The sequence below is a fragment of the Rhamphochromis longiceps genome, linkage group LG3 (genome assembly GCF_057381845.1).
Source record: "Rhamphochromis longiceps isolate RC_006_pf linkage group LG3, R_longiceps_female_GT1.1, whole genome shotgun sequence".
Lineage (NCBI taxonomy): Eukaryota > Metazoa > Chordata > Actinopteri > Cichliformes > Cichlidae > Rhamphochromis > Rhamphochromis longiceps.
In genome coordinates, this window is record NC_140559.1 from 14,475,387 (window position 1) to 14,495,342 (window position 19,956).

At 43.0% G+C, this 19,956-nt stretch overlaps 2 protein-coding genes across 2 annotated transcripts in view; both read left to right on the top strand.

The window, feature by feature from the left end:
• The window catches only part of LOC146673023 (NACHT, LRR and PYD domains-containing protein 3-like), a 505,210-nt gene that overhangs the window by 268,426 nt on the left and 216,828 nt on the right, over positions 1 to 19,956 (top strand). The gene's annotated exons all lie outside the window — the stretch shown is intronic.
• The window catches only part of LOC146673039 (uncharacterized), a 38,232-nt gene that overhangs the window by 15,234 nt on the left and 3,042 nt on the right, over positions 1 to 19,956 (top strand). The window contains exons 7-11 of the mRNA XM_085401431.1: positions 276 to 569; positions 911 to 1,234; positions 3,987 to 4,322; positions 10,615 to 10,959; positions 11,172 to 11,498. Coding sequence (XP_085257557.1) covers positions 276 to 569; positions 911 to 1,234; positions 3,987 to 4,322; positions 10,615 to 10,959; positions 11,172 to 11,498 — 1,626 coding nt within the window. The remainder of the gene's footprint in view (positions 1 to 275; positions 570 to 910; positions 1,235 to 3,986; positions 4,323 to 10,614; positions 10,960 to 11,171; positions 11,499 to 19,956) is intronic.

Consider the following 19,956-nt stretch of genomic DNA (forward strand, 5'->3'; position numbering starts at 1 on the left):
CTTTATCATGTGTATGTAAGCACTCTGCTTCTTCTTTCAATATTTCAAATCCAGACAGTAGTGCTGGATGAAGCTCTCAACCCTCAAACACGGAGGGCCAAAATGTTTATGAGCACATTTGCATTGTGTATATATTAAAATAATAAAAACAGCTTTATTTAATAGTTTTATAAACAATGTAATAATTTTTAAACCCTAACATGCTGCTGTTGCAGTCTGTTCTACTTACACATGCTGTGTTGTCTTCTCAGTCCCCCAGGTGGTGGTGGATTCAGGGGTGGAGTCTGTCTTGTTGGACTGTAGAACCACACTTAAGTTACGTGAAGGTGCTAAAGTGGAGTGGAGAGACGCTTACAGGAAGGTCCATGTGTATCAGGATGGCTCGACTAAGCCAGAGAAACAGGATCAGGTGTACAGAGGCCGAACAGAGATGAATAAAGATGCGCTGAGGACTGGAGACCTCAGTCTGACCCTGAGATACCCCACAATCACAAACAGCTACACCTGCACCCTCTTTAACAGGGAGGAACACATCCTGCTGAGGAAACAAGTGGTGCTCAATGTCAGAGGTCAGTGCTGTAGATACAGGTCAAAGGTCACTGTAAAAGCTCACAGAAGATGAACTGTGAGAGTCCACATCATCCATGAGACTTTCATGAGGTTTTCATAATGTTTATTTAACATTTAGCTAGCATACTGTGAAGGCTAAGTCAGTTCAAATATATCTATTTTGTTAGCACTCACATCCCAGTCAGAATAACGTCATCCATGCTTTTTACCAGAACCATCAAAGTGAACACACATGGAAATATCACAAATCTGAGTCATGAAACAAGGAGGGGAGGTCCTGTTACCATCACTGCTGCTGTTCCTGTCTGTACCATTTATAAATGCTTCTTTTTTCTCTCAGTCCACCAGGTGGCCGTGGATTCAGGGGAGATGTCTGTCCAACTGCCCTGTGAAACCACACTTGAGTTGCCTCATGATGCTAAAGTGGAGTGGAGAGACACTTACAAAAAGGCCCATGTGTATGAGGATGGCTCTAATAAACCAGAAAAACAAGATCAGGATTACAGAGGCCGGACAGAGGTGAATGAAGACCTGCTGACAACTGGAGACCTCAGTTTGACCCTGCAATACCCCACAGAGAGGGACACACAAGTCTACACCTGCACCGTCTACAGCAAGGAGGGAAAAATCATGTTCAAGAAAGCAGTTAATCTGAAAGTCAATGGTCAGAGATTTAAATGACTCTATTTGTTCACACACTGTGTTCTGTGTGTGTGTGTGTGTGTGTGTGTGTGTGTGTGTGTGTGTGTGTGTGTGTGTGTGTGTGTGTGTGTGTGTGGCCTACAGTAGTCTACTATCTTATACAGTTTGTGTGCTGCCTTTAGCCCTACAACAGCTGGGATAGACTCAGTTATGTTTGTGTATTTTGGAGGTACTTCTCCTCTTTGTTGCGAGTTGGGGTCATTATTCCCCCCAAAAAAAGCCAAAACAAAACACATCTATCACCGCCAACTGAGGCAGACACATAGGTAGCCCAAAATGGCAAATGTAGTTCCCAGCCCTCAGGAAACGTCCACCAAACGTCCACAGTCATAGAAACTCCCCCACAGCTACCTGCAAGTCAAACAAGGAGACAAGACAGCAGCTGACCACCATCAGTGACCATCTAGTTCACTGATGGTGGTCAGCTGATCCGGTTAATGACCAGAGAGAAGCAAAGTCATCCAGTTGTTATTATGCGAAGGCGGATGTTCTTCTTAAACAAACATGATCTAGAAGTAAATAATGACTCTGAAATTCCTCGAACTGTTACTGGAGGCCAAGGTAATGCCATTCAGGCTAAGTATCTGGTTAGATACCATATTTCTAACAGTTTTAAGGTTGAGTACAATTGCCTCACTTTGTCTTTCTGATAATTTATTGGATTGTTCCAAATGGGTTTCAGTTTACATCTGAGAGGTTTTTATGTTCAGGCTTTGAAAGCAGTTATGATAATTACTACTTCAGCTTTTGAAAGGCAAATTACAGACTTTTACTTTTCTGAAGTTCTAGATCCAGCTATGGGCTGTCTGATAAGTTCAGTACAGTCTGAAACACACAACACAATCTATTGGATAAGCAGTAGTAGTAGTAAAAGAATTTGGTAGTTGTAGATCATTATTGTGTTTCGGTTTTTGTAGAATGGTTTTAGGTGTGTCCTCGAACCAACACAGCTGATTTAAACGGATAAATTAGCTCCTCAATATGTCATGAAGTTCTCCAGAGGCCTGGTAACGAACTAATCATGTGATTCAGGTGTGTTGACCCAAGGTGAGATCTAAAACCTGCAGGGACACCGGCCCTCGTGGACTGGGATTGCCCACCCCTGGTCTACACTCTAATACATCTTTGGTCAGGATGAATTATTTTTTTTAACCAGTCTTCTGGCAAGGGTTTAACAGAGTATTTTAAGGCCTATTTTTTGTGAGTGGAATCGGGCAGTAGCTGGATCTGAGTAGATACTTGTGTAGGTCAAAATTCTTCATAAAACTGCTGGAAAACCATCTGGACCTGGGGCTTTAAAGAAGGTGTAAAGATGTTGTAAACCCTGAGAGTGGGGTGCTGTGAATGGCAAGCATCACAAAGACGGAAATCATTCATGTACTGTTAAAAGAATATCTTTAGACTGCCAGATCCTTTCACTCACTGCTATACTGTCATTTTCTGGATTAAATAGCAGATTTAAGTCTTCTCTTATTACAAGTGTGGTGTTACTGCAAAGAACAGAATGTATGAAAAAAGGATGGTCATCAGCATTTGGTTCATGTATACTAGCAATACTCAGATCCAAATTTTGAATACATGAATATAAATTTACCATCTGGATCTGTAATAGTGTTGCTAGCAGTGAAGATTATTTTTGTTAATTATGTCTCTTTGTTTTGAATAGTAACAGAACACTGTGGAGAAATGAGTGTGTGCATTGTGTTGCTGGGGTTGTTGTTTGTACTCTTAGTTTAGTTTTCTGCCTTCTTCATGCGTCCTTCTACTTCATCTTCTGTGTTAAGTATTTCCGTTATACTGTTTTCTGTTTTATTTTGGTAACCTTTGGCTGTGTTTATTGTTCTGTTGTACTTTCCCAGTCTTGTTCCCTGACTAGTTCCAGATGTGTTCCCTGGTGTTTTCTATCTGTCTAATTACTTGTGTATGTTTGTAACCTCACCTCTTTTCTTGGCCTTTGTCATCTCCGTCCTCTGTGCTCTACATCAGCTTCTCCTGTTGATCATCACATTTTTATATTTTGGTTTCCCTGCTTTGCAAACATTTAAACTTTCTGTATTCCTTTGGCTTACTGCATTAAGCCTCCTGTTCTGTGTTTGAGTATTAGACATATAGCATTTTCTAGTTAGGTTAGGTGTAGTAGAAAGGGGCTGAGAAGAGTATCTAGCTGTGCTTTGTTGATCTGGTGTGATGGGGCCAAAGTAGTATCAAGTCATACATGCATATTGAAAAGAAGACAATCACAGAGTTAAAGGTCAGTGAGAGAAGCTCTGAGAGAGGTCACAGGGTGACGGCAGAAAACGATGCTCACAGTTCTGTATTAGAGACAAACAGTCAAACAGTAAAATGAGGGCAAATTTCACTTTAATCGTCCTGTTAGACTGAAAAAATGTAAAATATAGATGTTGGGTTTTCTCTGCTTTCTTTGTATTATTGTTGGGTCTTTACCTTGCAGTATGACGCACCTTGAGGCCAATGTTGTTGTGATATAATGCATTATAAGTAAAGTTAAATAGAATTGATATAAAACTACATTGATCCAGTTTCTGTGGCCAAATTAACTTAAAATAATCACATTGGTTGAGTGACTGAGCATTGAATTGAAAGATTTCAGTCCCCTGTTCCTTTCTCCTCTGATCTTTCTTTCAGCTTTTTTCTACAACCATGAAAACCTGCTGCTGTCTGTACAGCTCACGTTCTGTTTCTTGTCCTTTCAGTCTGTCAGGTGGAGGTGGAGGAGGGGATGGAGTCTGTTTGTCTGCCATTTAAAACTACAAAAAACCTTCCCAAAGATGTTGTAGTTGCGTGGCAATCTGATGAAATGATGGTCCACGTGTATGAGAACGGCTCTGACAAGCTTGAAGAACAGGACCCAGTTTACAGAGACCGAACTAAGATGAATGAAGACCTGCTGAGAACTGGAGACCTCAGTCTGACCCTGAAACACCCCACAGATGATGACAGTGGAGAATACAGCTGTGAAGTCAGCAACAGGGATGACAACCGCACACACAGAATTTGGAGACACAAAATTGTGCTGCTCAAAGTCAAAGGTTTGTGTGTGTGTGTGTGGTGGTGGTGGTGGTGGGGGGGGTTGAAGGCATTTTTCAGACTTAAATTATGGTTTTAGTGTCTGGGTTACAATTAGGTTATGATTAGGTATTAGGAAGTTTCCTTGTGTGGTCATGCTGGGTTTGTATTGATCGTCTTATCCACATAATAATTTATCCATAGAGTGCAGAGCTTTATCCCCTGTTTTTGTTTGTTTGCTTGTTTTTTTTAATATAAATGCAAACAACAAGGTGGGCAGTCCAAGCACTCCTACAATCAATAAAAATTTAATTAAAATTAAATTTAAATTAACTTACAAGATTGCCTACCATTATCAGGTGATCAGACTTTCCAGCACCTCCAAGGACAGGATTTCACCTCCAGAACTTTAGTTTTTTTTAGTGTTTTCTGTTTTATTTGTGTTTATTAGTGATTTGTAGAGCTCATGCAGCTGTTAGTATTCACAGCAAATATCAAACTCATAGTCAAACTAATGTGATGGAAGATCTGTTTTACCGGTCAGTACCTTTATTAACCGTATAGTCTTGGCTAATCCTTTTATTAATAAAACTTTAGAAAACATATAGATATAAAAAAGCACAGACCTCTCTACTCTCCCTGCACAAAATTACTTTAAAAAATCTTAAAAACAATATTATACGGTATCATTACTAGCTCCGATCCTTCTGTCTGTACCTTAATCCTTCACATGTGGAAGATATTTTTGCATTTCCCCAACTCAGCCTCCGCTGACCGCCAGGCTCTCCTAGGTGAATCTAAAAAGCTGCACACATTAGGCTGTTAATATAGATGCTGACAATATAGATGTAGATGCTATAGGTGACATTCCATTACAGTTTGGTCACCCAAAAGTCCTAAAGGCGTATACATATACATATATACAATACCTAAATAATACCTACTATTAGGTGTTAGGTTAGGTATTATCAGTCAGCTGAATGAAAAACACTGTGATCCTATGAGCTGCTATCAGGGCTGCTCCATTCTCAGGATTCTCATCTGGATGACTGAAGCAGATTATTGATGAAGTCAGCAAACAGCTTTCAAAATGGCTCTTTTTCCAGGGGAACTCCCTGAAATGTAAATCTCATTGGAATGAAGAAGAAGTCCAAGTTTAAGAAAGTTTGGCTAAGCAGAGGGTGAGGGAGGGTGGAGGGAGAGTAGAGTTGGGTTTGGTGGACAGGTAAAGCTGAGTGTCGTCGGCATAACATTGGAACTGAATATTATATTTACTGAAAATGTGTCCAAGTGGGAGGAGGTAAATAATGAAATGGAGGGGCCCAAGGACAGATCCCTGAAGCACCCCAATAGAGGCTGTAGAAGCTGAGAAGGATGAAGTTAGAGACGGTGTCAAAGGCTGCACTCAAATCGAGGAGAATAAGGATGGAGAGGAGACAGCTGTCATAAGAAGGTAATTCGTTATTTTTATAAGAGCAGTTTTGGTGCTATGAGAAGGACGAAAACCAGACTGGAACTGTCCGTAAAGGTTATTGTTGGTGTAGGTGAACTTGTGAAGCAATCATTTTTTCAATAATTTTTGAGAGAAATGGTAGATTGGAGACGGGACGAAAGTTATTAAAGGTGTTGGGATCTACATCTGTTTTTTTCAGTATTGATGTGATTGCAGCAACTTTGAAAGAGGCAGGAACAGTTCCAGAGGTGAGTGAAGAATGGATAATGGCAGATATTAGGGGAAGGAGAGAGGGTAGACAGGCCTTGACTAGGACTGTAGGAAGGGGGTCAAGGTGACAGGTATAGGACTTTAATTTGCAGAAGAGATCAAAGATAGCAGTGACAGAGGGAAGTTGGAAGGCAGAAAGGCAACGTAATGGGGGTGGAGTTGAGATGGAGGAGCTAAATGGAACATCAGGAGCCAGGTCTTGGTGTATTTTATTTTTAATTTTTTCAGTGAAGAATAGCATTAGAGAATCACGGAAGTTAGACGAGTAGAGACGATCGAGTAGAAAGTCAGGCAGCCTGGGAAAAGAGTTTAATAGTGAGAACAGTGTCTTAGTAGAATCCTCGCTTGAACAGACAATGGTGGAGTAATAGGCAGATTTAGTTTGGCTAATACACTCCTTATAAAACAGAACATGATTATTAAACATTTCCTTATGAATAGTAAGGCCAGTTTCCTTTTGAAGGTGCTCTAGTCGTCTGACTTTAGCTTTCAAAAGTCAGAGTTCAGAAGTGTACCAAGGTGCTGAGTTAGAAAAGGATACAGGTCTAGTTTTTAGTGGAGCGAGAGAGTTCAAAATACTACTAAGGCTATGATTATTATAAGATCATCTAGAGTAGACAGGTTGCTGAGAGAGAGACAACTAGAAAAAGCAGAAGAAAGGATATCAAGATTTGTTTTCTTGATATTCTAGAAAGAAATGGAGCAGGAGTTCTTGATTATGGAGAAGGTCATTTGGACATTAAAGGAGAGAAGCAGATAATCAAAGATTGGTAGCTCGTCGGCTGTGCAGTTTGAATGAGTAAGGCCGGAGCAGCAGACTAGGTCCAAAGTATGGCCCTTGGTGTGAACAGGGAAGTTTATGTGTTGTTTAAAACTAAAGCTACCAAGGCAGGATAAAAGGTCTTTGGTAAGCGGATGGCCGGAGTAATCCACATGAGGACTTCAAAGAAGTCCGCTTGAAATTTGCCCGGTAACAAAAAAGGAAAACACTGGCGTCTGCACAACCCCTCGCGCTCACCGTCTGATTACATTTACATCACTGTGACCACGCGGACCCTTAGAAATCAAGTGTTTGTGTCCACTGACATGTTAGAGTGCTTTTATTTTGAAATGCACACAGGAAATGATGTGTTTCCATAAAGAGTGTAGTGCAGTAATTTTAAGAGATCAGGGCCAAAACAGACTGATGGATTATTTTGACACCACTGTTTGATTCTTCTATCAAACAGAAGAAGAAAAGTTCTCTTCAGCAGGTGAGGTCAGAGGTTAAAGGTCAGCGAGTGGAAGCGAAAACACAGCTCAGGTGAATGAAGTAAAGGTCTTCCTCATTGTGATGACCTTTGATCTGCTGCCTGTTATTTTCACTCATTAATGTGTGAAAGCAGCAGCTAGCAGCAGCTTTTAAGGTGGACTGTTTCCTTGCACGTTACTTAATGCAGGAGGTGACGATAGCCACGATTTCTGGATGGGAGTGGTAAGGTGTGCAGGTGATCTCCAGGTTATGTGCTGATTGATGAGCAGCCTGTTCTTGGTGATAATGGAAAAACAGATTTGATTGAAGCACAAATGAGTGCAGCCATGATAGAGCGAGTTATCTGCTGACAGAAATAGTGGAGTGAAGGATTTGTGCAGCGTTTCTCTGTGAAAACTGCTGATTCAGATCAATGAGAGGAGGATGAAGGAGAAGCAGCATGTTTCTGATAGAAGCATCACTGCTGTGCTACAAACTGGTGCGTTCACTCAGCGCCCTCCTCAAAATTGGTTTTCTGCTCTGGTTAAACTCCTGATGCAACTTCAAGGACTCTGGCTTCATCCACAGCTGCTCCTCCTCCCCTTCATACCAGGAGGTGTTCAGCTTGAACTCTATGTGAGCCTTTCCAGGTGTCATTATCATCTCTGACTCGATTGTAGCATAATTAGCTAATGCACGAGCTGCCTCTATGTGAGTGAAGTTGGCCCCCCCACCTTCTTCAAATCCAACAAAAGTGGTATCAAACGTTTGTGCTACGTTTGTGCTGGTTTGTGCAGCAAAAAATTTCGTTTGTGCTACTATCATTTTAAAGATATTAATAAAAATTTCTAGAGGTCATCAGAGGTCAACCAGCCCTGCTAACATTTCAAAATTTTTAATAAAATAACGTCTTGATGCGTGCTTAATCATCCAGGTAAGTAAATCCCAAAAGGTTGATTTTGTTCATCTGGACATTTTCAGTTGGAGAAATGTTTCGTCAGTCCAGTCCAGGTGACTTCTTCAGTCTCAGCTGAATGTAATGAAAAAAAATGAAAAAAAAAAAGAATGAAAAAAATGACCCGGGCATTTTGACTAGAGACCGGAAGAATCATAAAGCCTTTGAATGAAAACAAACGCTGTTGTGACAGTGATGTACACTGTGTTGATGGTATATATGTATCAATCTATCAATTGTTTGTTGTAAGATTCAGATAATTATTTTTTAAAAACTAGACATTTGAAATGAGAATAAGAAAGTAAAGTATTTCTTTGTGCCCCCCTCTCCCTGTTAATGTCCTACCTGCCCCCCTGGCAAAACTTTGCTAGATCCGCACCTGCACAGTTACCAGCTGTCAGCTACATAGAAAAGGATCCTGGTGTTATTTGTCTCTCAGAAACAGTTCATAACTTCAACTCATTCATGTCACCTAAAAGGTCAACCTGTTTCTCCATCACCTGTTCAGCTCTGATGATCCAGTAAGGACATCTCCTAGTTTCATCTTCATGTTTCCCTCTCACCACATATCCAAACCGACATCATGACCAGCAGCTTTACAGCTGTGGCTCCAGCAAACATCAGCTGATACTAGAAATTAATATTAAATAAATTCTAACAACAGCTGATCAAGCTTAAACTGCTGCTGTTGTTTAGCGCAACATCCGCTGGTTTCCTCTTTCTGGCAAAGTGGGCGATAAACAAACAAGAGAGAAAAGACGATCAGCTGATCACTGATCAGTTTCATGATTGAAGTAGAAACAGGAGAGGGAGGGGAGAGAATGAAAGAAGAAGAGGCAGCTGTGCAGCAAAGACACAGAATAACTCCAGCTTTGTGCCTTTTTCATTGTAGCTGAATTACGGGACAAACTGTTCCTTTTCACCTCAATAAGAAACGCGTAATATTTTCTCTGAATACCAGACGGGACGGTTGACAACTCTAATAACTTATGAATAAAATAAAGTTCAACATCATTAACTTCATAGCACCACCCAGCTGTATAGAAACTCCGTCATGCTAGCTAGCACGCAGTACGGAAAAAGTCAGCATAACGAAAATAAACTCCACCTAAACTTGGTTTATATCTGACCCAGAGAGACTGCAGGTCATAACTTCTTACCTGAAGTTCAGTTCACACTTGGACCGGCGGCCGCCTCGGGTCTCTTTTCCTTTGCGTCCCTTTTCCCTCCTCCACCTGCTGGCCTCCACCACTTGCTAATGTTACTGAATCTGTGGAAGCTCCGCGATAGCCACCACACGAAGTAACGAGTAACGACCCTATCTAAATCCCAGTAACGACTAACGCGTTCCTGATTTTGGCATAATAACTAATTACCGTGCTCGTTACCACAATAATAATGTAGTTACTGTAACGCGTTACTTAATAACGCGTTAGTCCCAACACTGGTTGTTACTGACCTTGGTTTTAAGTTGGACAGTGATTTTAAATTGGACAACCAAATCAGAGCAGTGGTGAAGTCCAGTTTTTATCATTTAAGGCGACTGGCAAGAGTAAAATATTTTCTTTCGAGGCAGCACCTTGAAACAGTGATCCATGCTTTTATTTCTTCCCGCCTGGACTGTAACTCACTTTATGTGGGGGTCAGTCAGTCGTTGCTCTCACATCTGCAGCTGGTTCAAAATGCGGCTGCACGACTCCTAACAGGAACTCGAAAAAGAGAGCATATAACCCCCGTGCTGGCCTCTGCACTGGCTGCCTGTGTCTTTTAGAGTTAATTTTAAAATTCTTATGTTTGTTTTTAAATGCCTTCACAGTCTTGCCCCGCCTTACCTCTCTGAGCTTCTTCATCCCCATACACCCTGTCGGTCTCTCAGGTCAGCTGACCAGCTGCTCCTGGAGGTACCGAGATCCAGGAGGAAACTTGGAGGGGGCGGGGCCTTCTCTATTGTGGCTCCAAAATTATGGAATAATTTGCCCATGCATGTTAGAGAGGCCCCTTCACTGTCCACTCTGTCTTAAAACCCACTTTTATTCCTTGGCTTTTAACCTCAGTGAGACTTAGTTTCTCTTTTAATTGAAGTAGTTATTTAATTAATGATTTCACTCTTCTTTTATTTGTTTTTTATTTATATCTCATGTAATTTTATTTTACAGTTCCAATGTACAGCACTTTGTGTCAGCTGTGGTTGTTTTAAAGTGCTTTATAAATAAAGTTGATGATGATGATGAACAGTCTGTTCACTGCTTTCTTCCTGTCAGTCTTCATCTTTCTGCTGCGTCTCCTCTTCACACTGACCACTTTCTATCTAACAGTGAGCTCCCAGTGAAGCAGCAGCATTCAGCCTGTTAGAGTCAACACAAATGTCTCCATCCAAGCTCATGTTGTGCTTTGTTGTCCTCTCAGTCCCCCAGGTGGAGGTGGAGTCAGGGGTGGAGTTTGTCCAGCTGCCCTGCCACACCACACTTCACCTGCCCGAAGATGCCAAAGTGGAGTGGATGGACAATTACACAGATGTTGAGATCAACTGCAGGAAGGTCCACGTGTATGAGAACGGCTCTGACCAGCCTGAAGAACAGCACCAGGTTTACAGAGACCGAACGAAGATGAATGAAGACCTGCTGAAAACTGGAGACCTCAGTCTGACCCTGAAACACCCCACAGATGGAGACAACAGGACCTACACCTGCACCGTCTACAGCAGGGAGGGAAACATCCTGCGGAAGAGACAAGTGGAGCTGAAAGTCGGAGGTCAGTGCTGTAGATACAGGGCAAAGTTTAGAGTTATTTGCAGCTCCACTCTTGTTTTTGCTCTAATAATTATTTCTCTCCATGAGCTGTTTCTCTGCCTGAAGGAGGCGCCACTCCATCGCTTCATTTAGTGCAGAACAAGAGTCACATGATGCTGCTCTGAACACCAATCACACTTTGTACAGCTCATGTTGTGTTTGTTGTCCTCTCAGTGTGTCAGGTGGAGGTGGAGGAGGGGGCGGAGTCTGTCCAGCTGCCCTTCAAAACCACAAAAAACCTGCCTGAAGATGCTGAAGTGGAGTGGAGAGACAGTTCAAATAAGAAGGTCCACGTATATGAATACGGCTCTGACCGTCCAACAAAACAGAACCCGTTTTACAGAAGCCGAACAAAGAGGAATGAAGACCTGCTGAAAACTGGAGACCTCAGTCTGACCCTGAAACACCCCACAGATGGTGACAACCACACCTACACCTGCACCGTCTACAGCAGGGAGGGAAACATCCTGCTGAAGAAACAAGTGAAGCTGAAAGTCAGAGGTCAGTGGTGTAGACACGGGTCAAATGTCAGAGGTCATCTAGGAGTTTATTCTCTAAAAGCTTTTAGTTTGAATCTATTTTCTATAATCTAGTTTATTTAAAGTATTTAAAGGATATAAATTCTTTGATGTTTTAATGAATAATCCAAAAATGCCAGGCGGTGCAACTGTGTTTTTAAATGAACAGACTAAGAAAACCATTACAAATGTAGTTGAAATGATCCTAACTTCAAAATAAAATCCTCTGGCATGATTTGAGTTTGGATCAAATCAATAGTTTTGTTAGTTTAGTCCAAATCAATGTAAATGTATAAATATCAATAGTTTTAAAGCTGCTGAGATCATTCAAACACTTTGATCCAGTCATTTGGATGTTGTCACATGTCAGGGTTGAGCAGCCATAAATATGAGGCTTTTATTGTGAAAATGCTGAGTGTGATGATCCAGAGGAGCCCATGGGGTGTTTGTGGCTAGATGCAAAGGTTTGTAGCTCTCCTTGTAAAGAGAAACAGCTTGAAGCTACAGAGGAGCGTCTGCAGAAGAAGACAGGGAAAGAGGAAGAAGCTGAGGCCGCTGGAGAAAAGACTTAGACCAGGTGACAGTTGGGCTGTGTGGATCTGCAGTCATCAGTGCAGAGCAGAGCTTCCTAAAGTGTGGGGCCCACCCCCTAGGGGGGGCGAAGAGCCATTGCGGGGGGGATGCAGTGTGAAAAGGAAAAAAAAGAACGCTTGGACACTGCTAGCATAATCAGAATCAGAATCAGAAAGGTGTTCATTGCCAAATGTTGAGCAGGTTTACAACATTAGGAAATTGCTGCGGTGCTTCAGTGCAAACATAGTGTCATAAATAGCACTTAAATAGACATGAAAAAAAAAATAAAAGTAAGAATAAGAATTAAAAGTGCTACGTAGAAAGATATATACATGAGTGCAGGTGGTGATCAGTGCCAGACATAGAATGATGCAGTGACACAGCGTAGGGTCATGTGTTAGTGGCGGGGACAGTCATGTGGTTATTGTTCATGTGTCCAACAGCAGAGGGGAAGAAACTGTTCTTATGGCGAGAGGTTCTGGTGCGAATGGACCGGAGCCTCCTGCCTGAGGGGAGCAGGTCAAACAGACTGTGTCCAGGGTGAGAAGGGTCAGCTGAGATCCGAGCTGCACGCCGCAATGTCCTGGAGGTGTACAGGTCCTGCAGAGATGGGAGTCTGCAGCCAATCACCTTCTCAGCAGAGCGCACAACACGCTGCAGTCTCTGTTTGTCCCTGATAGTGGCTCCAGCGTACCACACGGTGATGGAGGAGGTGAGGATGGACTCGATGATTGCAGTGTAGAACTGCATCATCGTCCGTGTTGGCAGGTTGAATTTCTTCAGCTGCCTCAGGAAGTACATCCTCTGCTGGGCTTTCTTGATGACGGAGGTGATGGTGGGCTCCCACTTCAGGTCCTGGGTGATGGTGGTACCCAGGAAGCGGAATGAGTCCACAGAGGTGATGGGGGTGTCAGTCAGGATGATGGGGGGGAGTGGGGCTGTGTGCTTCCTGAAGTCCACAATAATCTCCACTGTCTTCTGGGCATTCAGCACCAGGTTGTTGTGGCTGCACCAGGACACCAGACGTTCAACCTCCCTCCTGTAGGCAGACTCATCCCCGTCAGAGATGAGCCCAATAACGGTGGTGTCATCTGCAAACTTGATTAGCTTGACAGACTGGTGGGTGGAGGTGCAGCAGTTGGTGTACAGGGAGAAGAGCAGAGGAGAAAGAACACAGCCCTGAGGGGAGCCGGTGCTGATGGTCCGGGAGTCCGAGACATTCTTTCCCAGCCTCACATGCTGCTTCCTGTCCGTCAGGAAGTCAGTGATCCACCGGCAGATGGGATCAGGCACATTCATCTGGGAAAGCTTGTCTCGGAGATGGTCTGGAAGGATGGTGTTGAAGGCAGAGCTGAAGTCCACAAACAGGATCCTGGCGTAGGTTCCTGGGGAGTCCAGATGCTGCAGGATGAAGTGTAGGGCCATGGTGATGGCGTCGTCTACAGACCTGTTGGCTCTATATGCAAACTGCAGGGGGTCCAGGAGGGGGGCCGTGAGGGTCTTGAGATGGGAGAGAACTAGGCGCTCAAATGACTTCATGACCACAGATGTCAGAGCCACGGGTCTGTAGTCATTTAGTCCAGTGATCCTAGGTTTCTTGGGGACAGGGATTATGGTAGAGGACTTGAAGCAGGCAGGCACATGACATGCCTGCAGTGAGGAGTTGAAAATGCCAGAAAACACTGGGGCCAGCTCGTTTGCACAGTGTCTGAGGGTGGCAGGAGACACGCCGTCTGGGCCGGGAGCTTTTCGAGCATTCAGATTCTTAAACTGCTTCCTCACATCTGCTTCATGAATATGAAGAGTTGTGGTGGGAGGAGGTGGTGTGGAATCCTCTTTTGTGTGGGGTGAGGAGGGGGTGTTGTAGGTGAAGTGTTTGAAGGTGGTGATGGCTCTATGGAGGGGGGAGAGGTGGGGGAATGAGTGTCCAAAGTGCCTCTATTGTTGGGGCCGTTGGAGGTGTGAAGGCTGCCTGATGGCTCGTCAAAACGGCAGTATGAATGAACAGGTTTTTGACGGGGTGCCCACACAAACGCAAAGCAGGAGATGAAGCATCGCTGAATGTGTTTCCAAACCAACTTCCTTCCAAGCCAAACACTAGAAAATATGATGAAGCATATCTTCCCTTTGGCTTCACCTGCACAAGTGCCGAGGTAGGTCTCCCTGCAGAATTGGTTTTCCCTGCGTCAGGAGCACACGCTGGGCTCTCCAAATAACGGACAAACAGGATCCCACATTCTTGATTTTTAGTTCACAAACACTTGTTGTAATGACTAACTACTCCTGACATTTTGAAGATGTTTGCTCTTTATACAGTTAAGTTACAGTGGGATACAAATAATATCAGGCTGATCCTGCCATGATTTGTTCCTCCGGTTTAAATCACGGAATAAAAGTTCAGTTCAATTTTATTTATATAGCGCCAAATCACAACAAAAGTCGCCTCAAGGCGCTTCATAGATACAGAGAAAAACCCAACAATCATATGACCCCCTATGAGCAAGCACTTTGGCAACAGTGGGAAGGAAAAACTCTTTAACAGACTTCTCCGGTTTCTTCTTAACACTTGTCCATTCTCTGTCTGAACAGCAAACGATCTGGGCCCTACTTCGCTGAGAACTGTTGCTTTTTTGTCCCAGAAATCTGGACCTGCAATCCTCACAACATCTCTTTCCTGAAGCGGTTCCAGACGCCTTGCAGTTTTGTCGTAGTTCCTTTTCTGTCTGTGCTTGAGTTTCATTCTTTTGTCGGTCAGCTTGTTGTCATGTGCATTGTCATTTTCCTTGGAAATGTGTGGAAGTGTGGTGCGGAGCTTGCGATGCATGAGTAGCTCAGCAGGTGATGCCCCACACTCCAGTGATGAAGCTCTGTAGCTTAGCAGAGCCAGGTAAGGGTCGGTCTTACTGTCTCTTGCTTTTTTTAACAATCTCTTTACTATTTGGACTCCTTTTTCTGCCTGTCCATTCGCTTGGGGATATAAGGGACTAGAGGTGATATGTTGAAATCCATATTGTTTTGCAAAGTCACTAAATTCCCTACAGTCATATTGTGGACCATTGTCGCTGATGACACACTGTGGAATTCCATGTCTGGCAAAAAAACCCTTCATGTGTGTGATGACTGACTGTGCTGATGTACTGGAAAGCTGTGCCACTTCTGGATAATTAGAATAGTAGTCAATCACCAAAACATAGTCCTTGCCATCCAGATGAAATAAATCCGTGCCTACCTTTTGCCATGGTGCAGTGGGTAGATCTGCTGCCAGCATTGGCTCTTTTGTTTGTTTGTAGTGATGTTTGAGACATGTTTCACATTTCTGTATCATCTCCTCAATATCCCTGTTGATGCCTGGCCAGTAAACTGCTTCTCTCGCTCTCCTTTTACATTTCTCCACTCCAAGATGTCCTTCATGGATACGCTGAAGCATGTCCTTCCGCATGGATTGAGGAATGACAATCTGGTTTTGTCTCAGCACCAGCCCATTAGCCATGCATGAATCAGCTCGCACAGAGTAGAACCCTGGACAGACTCCTTTTGACCACCCATTCTGTATGAGGTGGGATACTTTCTGCAGCACTGGATCTTTTGTCGTCTCCTGCACAATTTGCTGCAACATGACATCTGATGCTGGGAGTGAGGCAGTTACCATGTTTACATGTGTTTCAGCCTCCTCGGCTGTAGTGCTGACTAACCTGTCACCACTTGGTGCTGGCGCTCGGGATAAAGCATCCGCGAGTACGATATATTTCCCAGGCGTGTAGATCAGCTCAAAATCATAGCGCTGCAACACCATCATCATGCGCTGAATTCTGGGTGACATGTCGTTGAGGTTCTTTTTTCTGATCGAGATGAGAGGTTTGTGATCAGTCTCTGCTGTAAAGGTTGGTAATCCATATACATAGCTGTGAAATTTTCCACACCCAAACACTAAGCCCAAAGTCTCTTTTTCAATTTGAGCATAGCGTTGTTCAGTTTCTGTCATTGATCTGGACGCATATGCTACAGGTTGCCACTTGTCTTTGTTCCTTTGGAGCAGAACTGCTCCCAAGCCATCTTTTGAGGCATCTGTTGAAATTTTTGTTGGCTTTGATGGATCAAAGAATGTCAAGACCGGCTCTGTAGTTACAGTTTCCTTCAATTTTTTCCACTCTTTCTCATGCCGGGCCGTCCACTCGAACACTGTGTTGTGCTGTAGCAGCTCCCTTAGGCATGCTGTCTTGGAGGTAAGATTAGGAATGAACTTACCCAGAAAGTTGATCATCCCCATTGCTCGCAAGACACCTTTTTTGTCAGTGGGTGCTGGCATATCCAATATGGCTTGTACCTTCACGCCTTCACTTGTAACCTTATCTCCCAGGAAGGTCATCTCTGAAACACCAAAGAGGCACTTGTCTCTATTCAGTTTAAGTCCATTCTTGTTAACTCTCCACAAAAGTTTCTCCAGCCTTTCATCATGTTGTTGCCTTGTATTTCCCCAGACTACGAGGTCATCTATGTAGACTCTGGTGCCTTCCAGCCCTTCGATCAGGGACTCCATTGCCCTGTGGAAGATCTCTGGTGCTGATTTAATTCCAAATGGGAGCCTCAAGAAACAGTAACGCCCAAATGGCGTGTTAAAGGTAGTGTACCTGCTGCTTTCTGGGTCTAGCCTCAGCTGCCAAAATCCATGTGATGCATCCAGTTTGCTAAAAAACTTAGCTCCTGCCATTTCACTCATTATTTCCTCTCTCTTAGGGATCTGATAATGCTCTCTTTTAATGTTTTCATTTAGATCTTTGGGATTAAGGCAGACTCTTAAGGCACCTGTATTCTTTTTCTTGACACAAGTGATAGAGTTCACCCAGTCTGTGGGCTCTTCCACTCGTTCAATGACACCCATTTGAGTCATTCTTTCAAGCTCTTTTTTCAAACTTGTCCGTAATGGAGCAGGCACTCTCCTTGGGGCATGCACCACAGGCACGGCATCATCCTTGAGCTGGATTTTGTAGGTGTAAGGCAATGTTCCATGTCCTTTGAAGACTGAAGGAAATTTACTGATAATGTCTGAACTTCCTTCATGCCCTTGGTGTTCCTGTCTTTTGCCTTGTTTGGCTTCTTTCATGGTGTCAGTATTAATCTGATAGATCCTCTTTACTAGTCCCAAATCCTCAGATGTTTTATCTCCTAAAAGTGACTCATGTCCATCAGGCACGATGGTGAACAAAATGTTATGCTGTTTGCCTTTTGCTGTCACTTTAAGTCTGCATCCTCCTTTTGTTTGTATTGGCTGGTTATTGTAGGCCCTCAGCGGCGTGACTTTCTCTGTAAATCTTCTAGGCTTCTCAGTCAGTGCCTTGAAATCCTTCTCATTGATCAAGTTAGCTTTGGCCCCTGTGTCAATTTTAAATGTTACCAATGTCCCATTGACTAACAGTGGAGCAGTCCATTTATCATCTGTGACTGAACTAACACTTTGGCCAGTGTTATGTCTTGAAGACTGTGCATTGACATCTTCTTCATGTGACACCATCTTAATGAAAAATGTTTCACTTAGATCATCACTGTCATCTGTGTCTTCCTGCACAGTGTGTACTTTTTGTCCCTTGTTTTTGGAGAGACACATTTTTGCATAATGGTTTTGTCCTTTACATTTTGCACATTTTTTTCCATATGCGGGACATTGTTTTGGTCTGTGTTTCTCTCCACATCTCTTGCAAGTGAACATTTCATTGTCACACGTTTTGTTTTTGTTGTCGTTGTTTTTGAATTTACTCCATGGCTTTCTTTTAATCGACACTGCGTTCACTGCCTCATTTTCTTGTTGCGCTGCTCCTTGAACAGGCTCTCTAAACGTCAGTACATGTTGTCGTGCTAGCTCACTGGCTTGACTTATCTTTATAGCACTTTCCAGCGTTAATTCTGTTTCTCTCAACAGTTTCTCTCGGAGCTTCTTCTCATTAGTTCCAAACACTATTTGATCTCGTATCATAGAGTCTCTGAGATCACCAAAATTGCAGGACTGAGCTTTGATCTTGAGGTCTGTGAGAAAAGTATCAAATGACTCACCCTGATGCTGTAAGCGTGAGCGAAAGACGTATCTTTCGTATGTTTCATTTTTCTTTGACAGACAGTGCTCGTCAAATTTCTTCATGACTTCATCAAAGTTATCTTTGTCCTCGGGCTGAGCAAACACAAAAGTGTTGAAGACCTCTATTGCTTCTGTGCCGGCGATGGTGAGCAGCATGGCTATTTTTCTTTCATCTGCCCGTCGATCCACTCCGACAGCTGCAATATACAGTTTGAACTGCTGTTTGAAAGTCCTCCAACTTGCATCCACGTTTCCAGTCAGTTTCAACGGACTTGGCGGTTTTATTGCATCCATCTTGTTGCGTTGCTTCTTATTCTTAACCCGTCTCCTGGTACCATGTAATGTTCTTATTCCTCTATGAATAAAACATCAAGAATTGTTCCTGGTGCTAGCTTCAGCTAGCTGTTTATTGTTCTTACTTCAACGATCACTTCTTCTTCTATACTGTATATCTTATTGATTACAGAGCGCCCCCTGTGGGTAGCTTCAACAATAGCAACTATCATTACAAATACGTCATTTTTCTTAACATAATTGGTGATATAGGTTACAAGCAAGTCTGGCGCTGAAATTGTCGCGCTATGCTCCTTTGTTTATTGTGCATAAATAGTGAATTGTCCTGACACAATATTGCGTTTCGCTTCTGTTATTACCATGGTACATTGACAAAAACATATACTTTTACTCACAGGATAAAACAGGTTTTTTGTATCACTAATTGTCCAGTGCGATTACAGCATACAATATTATTGTCACTGCTACATTTCTGTAATGCTACCAGAAATTATTTCCACTACTAATTAATTACCGTTGAGCTTAAAGGTCCTATTAATAAACGGTTAACGAATGTGTATTTATGAAGACGATTTGTGAGACTGGTAAACTTATGATACGTACGATGGTCTTTACTTTCTACACGGTGCATTTCAAGGTCCTGTACCCATCCGTCGGTAAACTGTACCTGGGCTTGTTGCAGTGACCTGAAGTTACTAAACTTCATGAGTGTATGCACTCACTCCAAGAACCGTATAATTATAAATATGAGCGTGGTGAAAGTTGGGCAGCACGCTGACGTATTTTGTCCACTCTGTGTGCTCGTAAGGGTCTGACCCTTTCCTCGTATCTTTTCTTTGACTTTTCATCAAGTCTGTCTTTGTACGGACCGGCGTTGTTCTCCTTCGTTTTGTACATACCTTTTTGGGGGGCAAAGAATAAGCAAGAATTTATTGGAACCAAAGAATGAACGTTTTGCGGTGCTGCAAATGCTTGCATTTGATGCGGTACTTGGATTGTTTTGCCACGAGTTCCCGGCATGCAATGCGCGAAAGTCACGTGGTCTGTCAATCTCTATATGTAAGCCTGTAAAACCTGAAGATAGTCAGATTTACAGTGTTGTGGAAGTTTTCCATTTAAATAAAGCCTGCAGACGAGCGGTGAGCGGTAGCAAACATTCTTTAATCAAAACACAAAGAACAGAAAAACCAAGCTTGTGGAGCCCCTGCATGATCACATTGCAGACGGTTAGCAGAGTCTCTCTGAGCCTAGCATGGCTCTCAGTTAAATACCTTCTCCAGGAACAAAAGGCAGTACACAGCTGTTTCACACTCCCTTGCTACCTCCCAGACTCCTCGAAGAGACAAAAGACTCTTCATGTGGAGCTGTCTGCTTCCCCCAACTTCCTTACTAGACCCCCACCATTTGTCTTACTGTATGAGTGTGAGACATGTTAAAATCCAGTGGCACCAAGGCATTATACGGTAAAATAATGGGATTAATACATAAATAAAAGAAATTCCTATAC